Source organism: Danio aesculapii, chromosome 3 (assembly GCF_903798145.1).
Source record: "Danio aesculapii chromosome 3, fDanAes4.1, whole genome shotgun sequence".
NCBI classification, from domain to species: Eukaryota; Metazoa; Chordata; class Actinopteri; order Cypriniformes; family Danionidae; genus Danio; species Danio aesculapii.
In genome coordinates this window covers 54,949,885-54,962,776 of record NC_079437.1, presented here as the reverse complement: position 1 = coordinate 54,962,776, position 12,892 = coordinate 54,949,885, and the positions used below count along the sequence as shown (strand labels likewise).

Sequence of the window (12,892 nt, the reverse complement as noted above, 5' to 3'; positions counted from 1 at the left end):
TCTCACCGGCCACTTTATTAGGTACACCTTACTAGTACCGGGTTGGACCCCATTTTGGCATTAGAACTGCCTTAATACTTCATGGCATAGATTCAACAAGGTACTGGAAATATTCCTCAGAGATTTTGGTCCATATTGACATGATAGCATCACACAGTTGCTGCAGATTTGTCGGCTGCACATCCATAATGCGAATCTCCTGTTCCACCACATCCCAAAAGTGCTCTGCTGGACTGAGAACTGGTGACTGTGGAGGCCATTTGAGTACAGTGAACTCATTTTCATGTTCAAGAAACCAATCTGAGATGATTTATGACATGATGAATTATCCTGCTGTTAGTAGCCATCAGAAGATGGTTACACTGTAGTCATGAAGGGATGGACATGGTCAGCAACATTACTCAGGTAGGCTGTGGTGCTGACACAATGTTTAATTGGTACTAATGGGCCCAAAGTGTGCCAAGAAATCATCCCCCACACCATTACACCACCATCACCAGCCTGAACCGCTGATACAAGGCAGGACGGATCCATGCTTTCATGCCAAATTCTAAACCTACCATCCAAATGTCACAGCAGAAATTGAGACTCATCAGACCAGGCAACATTTCTCCAATCTTCTACTGTCCACTTTTGGTTAGCCTGTGTGAATTGTAGCCCCAGTTTCCCATTCTCAGCTAACAGGAGTGGCACCTGGTGTGGTCTGCTGCTGTAGTAGCCCATCTGCCTCAAGGTTGGACGTGTTGTGTGTTCAGAGATGCTCTTCTGCATACCTCGGTTGTATCGAGCGATTATTTAAGTTACTGTTGCCTTTCTATCAGCTGGAAGCAGTCTGGCCATTCTCCTCTGGCCTCTGGCATCAACAAGGCAATTGCACCCAAAAAACTGCCGCTCACTGGATATTTTCTCTTTTTCGGAGCATTCTCTTCAAACCCTAGAGATGGTTGTGTGTCAAAATCCCAGTAGATCAGCAGTTTCTGAAATACTCAGACCAGCCCATCTGGCACCAACAACCATGCCACACTCAAAGTCACTTAAATCCTCTTTCTTCCCTATTCTGATGCTCAGTTGGTACTAAAGTACATCGTTTTGACCATGTCTACATGCATAAATGCATTGAGTTGCTGCCATGTGATTGGCTGACTAGAAATTTGCGTTAACGATCAGTTAGACAGGTATACCTAATAAAGTGGACGATGAGTGTATACATATACCAGGTACATAAGCAGTTTAAAGTCTAAAAGACAATATTATCAAGTGCAATCTCAACTTATTTTTTGATTAAAACAAAAGTTTTAAAATCTAAATATTATTATTAATTATTCATCTCTCTTTTGGAGAGAAGACAGAGTGCAAGAGAGCAAAGCCAGTATCAACACTAACAAAAAGTAATATTGTATTATTTAAATTTCTTAGTATCAATATTTATTTAGACATCAATATGTTATACATCAATACAATACAATATTTATTTATTAAGCACATTCAAAAACAACAAAAGTTGACCAAAGTGCTGTACATAGGAGTCAGAATATACAAGAACACATTTAATAAGTACATGCAATAAAACAGTAAATAAGGAGTTTTAAAAGCGAGAGAAAATAGATCTGAGTTTAGGACCAGCAATATATCAATATTTTTGACAACACCACTACCCAATACCCAACTATACCTCACTAAATTTTAGGTTTAGTTAACCTTATTCCTTCATGTTGTCACAACACAAATCGATTGCGTGGAACCAGGCATTTTTTAGAGTGTACAGTTATGGGTCAATGAAGACCTAATTGAATAATAATGTTCAGAAACATTCATGGTCATCAAACATGTGATAATTTGATTTCAAAATATATTTGAGACTATTTATCATGCTTTATGGGACTAGTTTGAACGAATCTTTTATTTATTTTGAGAAAGTACATTGTTTCACAATATATTGAACATTACTGGCATTTGTTTACATGTGCACAGCAAAATCTTCTGAGTAAAATGTACTCAGTTCAGGGTGTATTTGGTCCCTCTCTAAATTGAGTAAAAGTTACTCAGCAGCAGAGTTAAGCTACGGTCACACTGGGCTTTGTGTGTGCGAAATTCTGTCGTACGGCGCTGCGAAAAGGGGCGGATTAAACAAGATGATTAGACATTAAAAAAAGCGAGCGATTGCTCCATGTTTTAAATTTCTGTCCACAGAGGTCCTGTTTTGATCCTGGATGGTCTCACGCAGTCAAGTGATGCGATTTCGCAGGTCAGAGTTCACCAAGCTGGAACTTTGCACCGCAGCAACCTGCGAAACTTGACGCATGACCCTGCGTTTCCGGTCTGACGCATCCGCGTGCATATGAATGGAAGTCTATGGGAGGAAAAGCCAAGTGTGACCGCAGCTTTACAGTTAATGAGACGATAAAAAGATTAATTAAGTGATGGCTGAGCACTGATGACGAACACCTGCTGTTAATAAGCAAAAACAAAAGAGAAACACTAAATTACAACTGACTTCAAACAGCAGCAGCAGATTTACTTATTAACTAACCTGCTTGAATAACCTCTTTGACTCAGATGTCCAGAAAAATCCATATGTAATTTATTGAGAACTAACTGTTTTAGTTATTTAAGTTTTACAAAAAAACCAAAGAAAACTTTTTTTCTGGCGTCACCATCGTGAGAACAGTCGTTGATTTACTTGGGCTCTTTGACTTGATTTCTAAGGTGAGTGTTTCTTTGCTTGTTATGACAGGTATAAAGAGAGTGAATGTGATCAGATTAAATGATCCTGTACTGATTCTTAATGTTTATAACTGTAATTTTGCATAACGATAGCTTTGAAAATTATGTCAAAATGACGGTTTATCATTCAAGAGATAAAGTTCTGTGTTTTTCAAGAGAACTGACCTCAACTGTGGTTTTATACATTTTTTTAAAACACATTGACCATCTGAATCAATTTAGAGACACAGACATCAAGAATCAGCGTAAGCATCTCAACAATGATTAGAGATTTTTTTGCTGCAGTTCATGCCAGGAGAAACATACAACATTCATCCATAGTTCCCGAACATGCACTGCAGAAAAAACCTCACCATCGTTTCATGGTGTTTCATTGTCTTGATACACAGTGTTACTTTCATCATAAAACATCATTCAAACTTCATAGATCAAAATTAATCTTACTGGTTTGACCAGAAACTAAATCACAACAGAATCAATTATCCTAGTCACATTTGGTCTCTTTATGCAGTGCTTGCCATAACACATTATTTAGCAAAAAAAGACAAACATTAGAAATCGAATCAAAGAGCCCAAGTAAAGCAACTTCTGTTCTCATCAATGGTGACATCTTAAAACACAAAAAGTGGTGTTGTTTGTAATTTGTTGTTGTAAAAAATTAATGAATCAGTTAATTCTCATTAATATTACTTTCAAGGGTTTCCTCTGGTGGCTGGGAAGTGCAAAACAACAAATGTGAAACACTTTTACAAAGCTCGAGACAAATTTACATTTTGAAAAACATTTTTATCATAAGACGCAATTACATTGGAAAAACTATTTTACCAAGGAGGAAACTAATTTACATTTTAGAAAAAAATCAACAAGACGCAAAACACTTTTACCAGTCCCAAAACAAATTTACAATTACAGAATCATTACAGAAAGTTCCACACACCGGAAGTGACCCGGAATGTACCACACACTGGAAAATATCAGCTTGTGTGTGACTTTATAGACACAGGTTAACATGAGTCTACAACTATAAAAATCATGGTTTTGACCAACTGTGATAAAACAGAGCTTTTAGAGCTATTCTGAGAAAATATCAGCGTGAGAGTATGTAGAAACATGTAAACGCAAGTACATGGAAACAATCAAAGCACGACATTTGTTGACTGATGAAGATATCAAAACCGACCTCAACATATAGACAGCCCAGTTAGATAGGTCGATTGATACTCGCGCTGAACCTTTTGACCTTTTGAAGCCCGTTGATGAAATGTCAATTATAATTATTTATTTACATTAAGTTTGGTTATATACTGTTCTGCCAGACAAATATTAAGATCAATAATGTTTACACTGACACCAAGTAATATAAGAATCTTTATTTGGTATGGACATGTTTTGTTGCTGTAAAAAAGTGACGAATCTGCCAATCTGCAAACGTAAATAGTTTACATTTGGAAAGGGTCCCAGGTTAACACGAACACCAGTTAAACCGTAACACCGGCTTCATTCAGTTTACTTTTAAGAGTTCTCAAGCAGATGTTTACACCGTGTAGACTAGACATCATGTCCACAATCACAGCGTACGAGTGGCCCTCGTTAAAATATAGAACACTTTGTTGCAGTATGTCTGGTGTTTCCATCTGGTCTGTGTCCTTTAGAAACTCAAAACACTGACCACACGTAAAGTAAAACCGCGTTAAGCTGCTCATGTGTTTGCCGCAAAAAGGGCAAAACATCCCTCGACTGCAGTCCATGTTCGTTCACCCTAAACTTTACTTACGCCATGTACTCCACAGCACGAATTTACCACACTCACCAACAACAACACTTTTCCCTGCAGAACTCCCGGTGTGTGGTACATTCCGGGTCACTTCCGGTGTGTGGTACATTCCCTTTCTGTAATGAATCTGTAATTGTAAATTTGTTTCGGGACTTGTTATGTGTTTTGCGTCCTGTTGATTTTTGTCTAAAATGTAAATTTGTTTCGTCCTTGGTAAAATAGTTTTTCCTATGTAATTGTGTCTTATGAAAGGTAAAAAAATGTTTTTCAAAATGTAATGTTGTTTTGCAGTTCCCAGCCACTGTAGTTCCCACTTAGATATGCTCAGCGTTTATAGCAGGTATGTCATGCTGTTCCAGGAGAGAACCCTGAGCTTGGAGATACTTGAGCCCAAGGCTCCCGTCCAGTCAATAAGCAAATAAAGGGGATCCAAGATCAGGTAAGTCTCGAGAGCTCCCCCTTAGAAAAGGGAGGAAAAGTAGAAGATGGGGTGGAAGGGGGATTCTTCCAAAACGAAGCAGTAGGGAGAAAATGATCCATTTATTGTAAGCTAGGATCACTCTGATTGGATTATTACTGATTACAGATGAGCAGTCAGTCATCCTCAACCATATCATGTGTTCCTCTTGAAATTAGTTTATGAAACTTCACATATGGAATTTTGTAGAGTCTGGCAGAAATAAGGCCAAAGAGGTTGGTAACAAGCGAAGCTCCTGTTTGTGGAGTTGCTTAATGATCCTCTGCTGAGATTTTGAGAGATTCAATGTGTTTTAATTCAGTTTATTTCATCGAAGGCTGTGATTGAAGGTAGATTTTGTAGTTTTGTATTTCTCTTCTGTTTCTGCTTATTAACAGCAGGTTTTCATCATCAGTGCTCAATCATCACTTAATTAGTCCCTTCACTGCCTCATTAACTGTAACTCTGCTGCTGAGTAACTTTTACTCAATTTAGAGAGGGACCAACTACACTCTGAATAGTAAATTGAGTAAATTTTATTCAAAGGATTTTGCTGCATGTATAAATGTCTCAAAAGTTTCAGTTTTCTACCAAAGACATCTAGAGTAAAATAAAAATAGTCATAGGTAGACAAGAAGTCTTAAAGGGCACCTATGGTGAAAAATTTACTTTTCAAGCTGTTTGGACAGACATGTGTGTAGGTATAGTGTTTAGACTGTCATATTAGGGTGATATAAGCACACCCAGTCCTTTTCTTTTTCAATTTAACAACATTAAAATGGTGGACCAATTGGAGCAATTTGAGACCGACCGCAACTTGACGTAGAAGTGCCCCCACCCCCCACCCACCAATATTGATTGACAGGCGCGCATTACCATATCCTCGTTTGTTGTTTCACGTACGCCATTTTCAGCGTGTGAGTCAAAGCGATGTCACCAAAGAAACACCCTTGCTCTATTTTTAGATGGAAGGCTCATTGGGCTCAACACTAGATCAACATTCACCACATGAATGCCATTGTTTGTAATTTTAGGTGGGTTTGCAAACGTGTACTTTTCATTGCGTCTTCCTTAAACTTCAGCCGTTTGCATTTCTCGCGGTCACAGAAGCTCCCTGTCATCTCAGCTAGGTGCAGCTGAGAAAGTGCGAGCGCATTGCCTCACGTGCGTGTCCCCTCCATTGGAATAAAATAACGAACTTGCCTGCAAGTCGCACACCAGAAACGCCGCTCGGTTTTTATCAGGGTACACACAACGGTGCCTCAAGTCGGCGCCAGCCACGACTCAAGACACTGTTCATATTTCTGCCACGTCACAGAGCGAATAGTTTTATTTTAAATAACATGCAAATGTGCGCGTCTGGTGTGCCGAGTCGCAGCTCTGAGCGGTGCATCCGGTGCCTCAGTCAACTACTTTAACTAGCATACAATTAACTGTGAAACTACAAAGACACAAATGATTTTGTACTCTCTGCTTGATCTGTGTCCGAGTCGTACATGTACGGCTGAATGATGGTCCTCTCATTCATGTTACTTCTCTCTGTCTGCCTGTTTGTTTCCAAACACAAAGCGAGGGAGCTCTTTGCTCCGCCCCCTTGTTAAGTTGGATGGGAAGTTAAAACTAATTTTCATGTGAAGCAACACACCCCTAAAACAGCGATCTGTGTACAATGACACTTTTTAACACATTATAATAAAACAAATCTGAATTGTGTTTTGAACTGAACCTAAAGTGGCACACTGGAAGAACCATAATATTAATATTAAATCTTTAAAAAAGGGGTAAATTAGGTGCCCTTTAAAGCATTTAATGAAAAAAGATGTAATTCAACATCAATAAAACATGTGGTCCACCAAAGAAAAGCAGTATTAAAGTTATATAACCACAAGTGTTATGGAAGTAAGTTTTTCACTTTTCTCTTAAAATTGCTGTGTGAATTTGCTTCTCTTCAGAAATACGAGAACAGAGGACATGCGCTCACCCTTCTGAATGCGTCCACAGCAGGTTGGGTCCGAGAACTATTGCAATGTTGCCTGGTGTCATTTTATTAGAGTCTTGGTACTCTGTGAGTTTGGATAAGAATTTGATTAAATATCTGTTAAGAAAGAGAGAGAGAGAGAAAAGAATGCTTTCAGATTCAGTCTCAGTTTTGACATTTCTTTAGCACCAGCATTCACGCTTACATCTGCTATTCCTGTCGCTGTGTATGATCAATATTTCAGAAGGTTTCTGAGTTAATCCAGGTGCAATCAAAGCAAGACCCACAGCCTATATCTGGGAACTTCATCTTGGAGCCAAATATACTGTGTATGTGGTTTTACAAACATTATTTTCTTTAATTTTCATAATTTTTCTTGCTATTATGCTTTTTCATACACTGCCTTCTGTGTGTTTATTCATTCATTTTCTTTTCAGCTTAGTCCCTTTATTAATCTGGGGTCGCCACAGTGGAATGAACAGCCAACTTATCCTGCACATGTTTCACGCAGCGGATGCCCTTCCAGCTGCAACCCAACACTGGGAAACCCTTTCTGTGTGTTTGTAGATGATAAAGTTCTCCATAGATTAAAGATCAAACTGCAAGATAAATGGGCCCTTTTCACAAGACACTATGATGCGTCTTAAATCCTTGTTTTTAATATTTTGCTTGTGCGAAGTGTTTGAAATGCCGAGTTTATGGGGGAGGACAGTAAATTTGACGTTGTTCTCCCTTCTGGCTGCAATTATCAGTTTCACTTTTTTTTTTTCTGAAAGACTACTATTTTTGTACCCCTACCCCTTCCCCTTGGCCCTTAAAACCAAGTGTGAAGTGGAAGGGCTTCAAAATTTACCCCAGAGAAATGGGACACAACTACAGCACCTGCACACGTCATCATATGTTATCGCGATCTCTTGCTTCTTACCCCTTGTTATTGAGTGTGGTATTAAAAAATTTCCATTCAAAGGGCTATCTACCCCTTCCCCTTAGCCCTACGCCTTCAAGCTAAAGAGAAATGGGACACCACTACCCCTTCACATGAAAACACAAAATGAGGGGTAGGGGTAAGGGGAAGGGCTAAGGGGTAGAATTGGGATTGGGCCTTAATTTGACACATGCAGTAAGCGGTCGACCAATCACAGCAGACCAATCAGCCACATCGGCCAATTATCTGACCAATCAGAGCCGAGTACACTCTGATGACCTGTTCACAACAAGCATGATAGCTAGACAACTAATGATAAAGATATTTTCTAAAAATAATTCAGAATGTACAGCAGAGTTCAGATAAAGCTATAAAGATAAAGATGTGGAGAATTTATTGAATTGGGATTTGATCATTGAACATTGCATCAGAATTTTTTCCCCCAGCTAATAAATGGTAAATCACTGACAGCCAGTTGATTTAAAACTAAAGGTGACAAAAGAGTGTGGAAAAGCTCTGCTTGTTGTTATTTGTCTTTTCAAATATTATTTAATACTATTGATATTAACTATGTTGAAAACTACTGGCTGTACCATGAAAAATAATTATTACAAAATCCTAGCATAAAAGTACCTCAGGTATCATGTGCTAGTTTCAGCATCTTTGTGTTGCCTCCTTTAAAAATACCATGAAAATTTTTTTTTTTCCCAGTTTTTTTGTTTTTATTCCACCACGCTAACTATGATCGCTCAATTCCTTTTATTGCATTTAAAAAAAAATACAGCTTAGTTTTGGTAGTTTGGGCACAAGTATATTTATTGTTACATTTATAGTTAATGTGTTTGATGTGAAGAGGTCTTAAATGAAGGTGAGACATATAGTAGCCCCTCCTCTTTTTAAAATCAGCTAATCAGATTTTGTGTTTACCAGAGCTCTGCCAGTAAGAGTGGTTGAGTTCATAAACTGAAATACAAATGAAAAGTTACTTGAAGGGGGCAGAACGTGTTGGATACTAGACAGCATTTGATTGGTCAGAAGATTTGATGAGGAACTGAAGTATGAGGTGAAGTATTTTTGAATCATTGAGAGCTGTGGGCCGAAGGTTTATATCTACACAGTTGAAGTCAGAATTATTAGTCCCCCTGTTTATTTTTCCCCAATTTCTGTTTAACAGAGAGAAGATTTTTTTTCAAACACATTTCTAACATAATAGTTTTAATAACTCATTTCTAATGACTGCTTTATCTTATCTTTGCCATGATGACAGCAAATAATATCTGACTAGATATTTTCAAGACACAGCTTAAGGTGACATTTAAAGGCTTAACTAGGTTAATTAGGTTAACTAGGCAGGTTAATGTAATTAGGCAAGTTGTATAATGATGGTTTGTTCTGTAGACAAAAAATATCTTAAAGGGGCTAATAATTTTGTCCCTAAAATGGTTAAAAAAAAATAAAAAACTGCTTTTATTCTAGCCGAAATAAAACAAATAAGACTCTCTCCAGAAGAAAAAAATATCAGACATACTGTGAAAATTTCTTTGTTCTGTAAAACATAATTTGGGAAATATAAAAAAGAAAAAAAATTAAAAGGGATGCTAATAATTCTGACTTCAAATGTATATATTATATATATTATATATATATATATATATATATATATATATATATATATATATATATATATATATATATAGTATGTAGACAGTATGTACTTATAAAAAACAAACTGATTCATTTAAAACATTTAATTGAAACATTTATTTCTTTGTAGCTTAGCAATAAAATAAATAAACAAACAAAATGTTACATTAAGTTAGAAATGACAGTCTTTTAACATCCTCATCGTTCTCTTCTCTTATGAGATGGTGGGCCAAATCAAAGGTTACCATGGGTCAACTTTGTCCTCGGGCCCTAGTTTGGGCATCTCTGATTTAGACGGAAGTGACAGACTTCAAACTTTGAATGTTTATATCTTCTAAATGAACATTTATTCACTTTTTTGAACACACTAGCTTATAGATATCCTTAAGACTGACATCTAAAATATTTTATTGGATTTTACAGGGACTTCAAGAAAGACAGGCTTTAAAGAGGCTAGATTCTATTTCAGCCACCAAGGGGGAAAAATATACAGTGATAAGGACTGATAAAATGATAAAGTGTTTTTGATGTAAACGCATTATGGGGGAAGATTTTAAATACCATGTAGGAGCTAGACTATGAGCTTTCAGCAGCCTTTTGGCCAAATGAGAGCAAAATAAAAAGGCTGACCTTTTTCTTTGCCAGAGATGGTGGTCTGTATAGCTGGCATTTCCAAACTCCAAACTATTCTTATTAGGACTAATGAACTCTGAAAATTCAGAAATGTGCCCACTTGCTGTCAGTGAAGGAAGTGCTGCATCTGACAGAGATCTGACACTCTTCTCTGCTAATGAGCTCCACATTCGGTGACTCACTCAAAGACAAACAACTCCTTAGAAAGAAACAAATAATGAGTAAATAACAGGCATGGAATACCTGAAGTTGTTCAGATTGTCTGCTGGTAGTTTCTCGCATGTACACAACAAGGCTTGAAGCTTTTGTCCATATCCTGAATACTAGAGGAAAGACACAAGGACAGATGAAAAAGCATATGGACATTTACCTGCTTCGGTTTAATCGCTTGATTGAATGTGTTGTTATCAGTGGTTATCAGTCCACATGGGCAAGAAAGAGCCTGCTGCGACTGCTAGTTAAGCTGTTATCCTCCATCCATTTGGTGGCTGGACCTGCTAGTTGGCTCAGATGCTGGCAATTAACCATACATATAACAAAGTTCTTGCTCATAGACATATATAAAGTTTGGGTGGGGTTCAGGGTTGGGGATTGGGATACTACTCCTCTTTAAAATTAAGTTTTACATCTTCAATCTAGCGTCTCGCTCATTTCCCAATGAGGGTTGAGTTTAGGGATGAGGTTTGAGGACAAGCCTCCTCTGAAAAATCATAAGTTTTACATTTTCAATCTGGTGTCTTACTCATTTACCAATGAATGTTGGGTTTGGGCACATACCTGTACCTCATGAGTTAGCGCTGGGGGTGATGGGGTTGGGGTGGGTGGGTTTGGGGACATGACTTGGGGCTTGTGGGAATGTCTCCTTTTTAAAATCATAAGATTTAAAGAGGCTGAAATCTACACATCCTTATGAGTTAGCCACTTTTGATCTGTGGTGTGCCATCTGAAATTTTCTTCTAAAATGAGTGTTTTTCCTCAGCCTCCTGTTTTTATGTTTAGTTATTTCATATTAAAAGCCATGAAAATAATCTAAAAATGCTAATTTAGTTGAAAATTTCAAATGGCACTTAGAGGTTTTTGCATCTGAACTCTTTATATGAGCTTATAACCACTGATAACAACCAATTTAATCAAGTGACAACATCGGAATCGGCTAATAAACTAATATATATCCAATGGTGGAATTGTACACAATGCCAAATAACCAATATAAACAGTAACTATTACTCTAAGGGGTGTTAAATACAACCTAAGAAAATCAGTTGGATTTCAATGAAGTGTATGAGCTGTTAAGTAAAATTATTCTCATTATAAATCTATTGTCCAGTGTACTTGGTAGGTAAACTTCAGTTAATTTCACCACCCTAAGAATACTTCTTCCACAAATTACAATGGCACTGAGGTTAGTATTAGCACATAATTAGCCAATATACAAAATAAACTTCAATTCAATTATCCCTAACTCGTGCGATGCTGCAAGAAGATAGCTTACAAGGCAGCATGATTTTTCAGCTTCTTAAAATGCAGTCCAGGTAAACAGAATTTAAATATAATTCCAAATAAACAATTAAACTCATACAAATCACCATAAATGTTACAGTGCACCATAAATATGTTGAAGGGCTTCACATGGTAATACCATTATTGGTGCAAATGAGCATCACTGATATATGTGTTGGGGAGACCATCATTACTTACTTTGAGGCTTGAATCCATTCATCATAGAGCTCAAATGTCATTAGAGGTTCAGGAAGCTCACGAAGATAAGACTTCAATGCCCCTGAAAAAAAAAAAAAAAAAAAAAAGAGTAAATCGCTGGGCTTTTCCAAAGTCAAATTTAAAAGTCAAATTTTCAAGCACTTCTCCGGGTTCATCTTCAAAGCTTTTAAGCACTTTACAAATGTGGCAAATTACATATATATACACGTACGCTCTAATACATCATTATATATCAGATGTTTTATTGTATTCTAAGGACACTTTTTGATGGCATGTTTGCCCCAAGCTCAACATTAAATTACTGCCATTTACTCTTCTAAATGTGATTTACTCACATCTTGAATGTGTAATCTTCCATCCTAAATTCATGTTTATTTTAATTTCATTTGTTGTTTGTAAATATGCACGCTATCATCTTAAAAACAATGGAATAATTAGATGATTTGTTTCCAGTGAGGAATTAGAGAAACTTGTTCATGCTTTTATCAGCAGCAGGGTGGATTACTGTAATGGAGTCCTCACCGGCCTTCCCCAAAATGACAGTCAGACAGTTGCAGATCATCCACAATGCTTTGGCCAGGATTCTGACCAGAACCAGAAAATTAGAGCACATCACACCTGTCCTCGGGTTATACACAGGCTCCCAGTTACATTCAAAATAGATTTTAAAGTATTATTACGTTATAAATACGTTATAAAAAGCATTATTCGTCTATAAATCATTAATAGGCCTAAGACCTCAATGCATTACAGATATCCTCACTGAATACAAACTTAAGAGATCACTCAGATTTTTAGGATAAAAAAAATAGAAATTCTAAGAGTTCATTCAAAGCAGGGTGAATCGGCCTTATATATATTTTTGAATAGTTCATCATTATTACTTATTTAGTAAGATAAATTAATATGAAATTACATCATTTCATATTAATATCATATTTCATTTTCATATTTGAATTTCATATTTCATTTTCAAGCAGTTTCAAGCACTTCATCAAAAATCTAAACACTTTTCAAACCTTGAAAACATTTGATTAA

The 12,892-nt window shown here is 36.9% G+C and overlaps 1 protein-coding gene across 1 annotated transcript in view; it reads right to left on the bottom strand.

Moving 5' to 3' along the window:
* Positions 1 to 12,892, bottom strand: part of arhgap44a (Rho GTPase activating protein 44a) — a 155,003-nt gene that overhangs the window by 51,703 nt on the left and 90,408 nt on the right. The window contains 4 exon segments of the mRNA XM_056452821.1: positions 6,937 to 7,050; positions 10,379 to 10,439; positions 10,442 to 10,458; positions 11,834 to 11,915. Coding sequence (XP_056308796.1) covers positions 6,937 to 7,050; positions 10,379 to 10,439; positions 10,442 to 10,458; positions 11,834 to 11,915 — 274 coding nt within the window.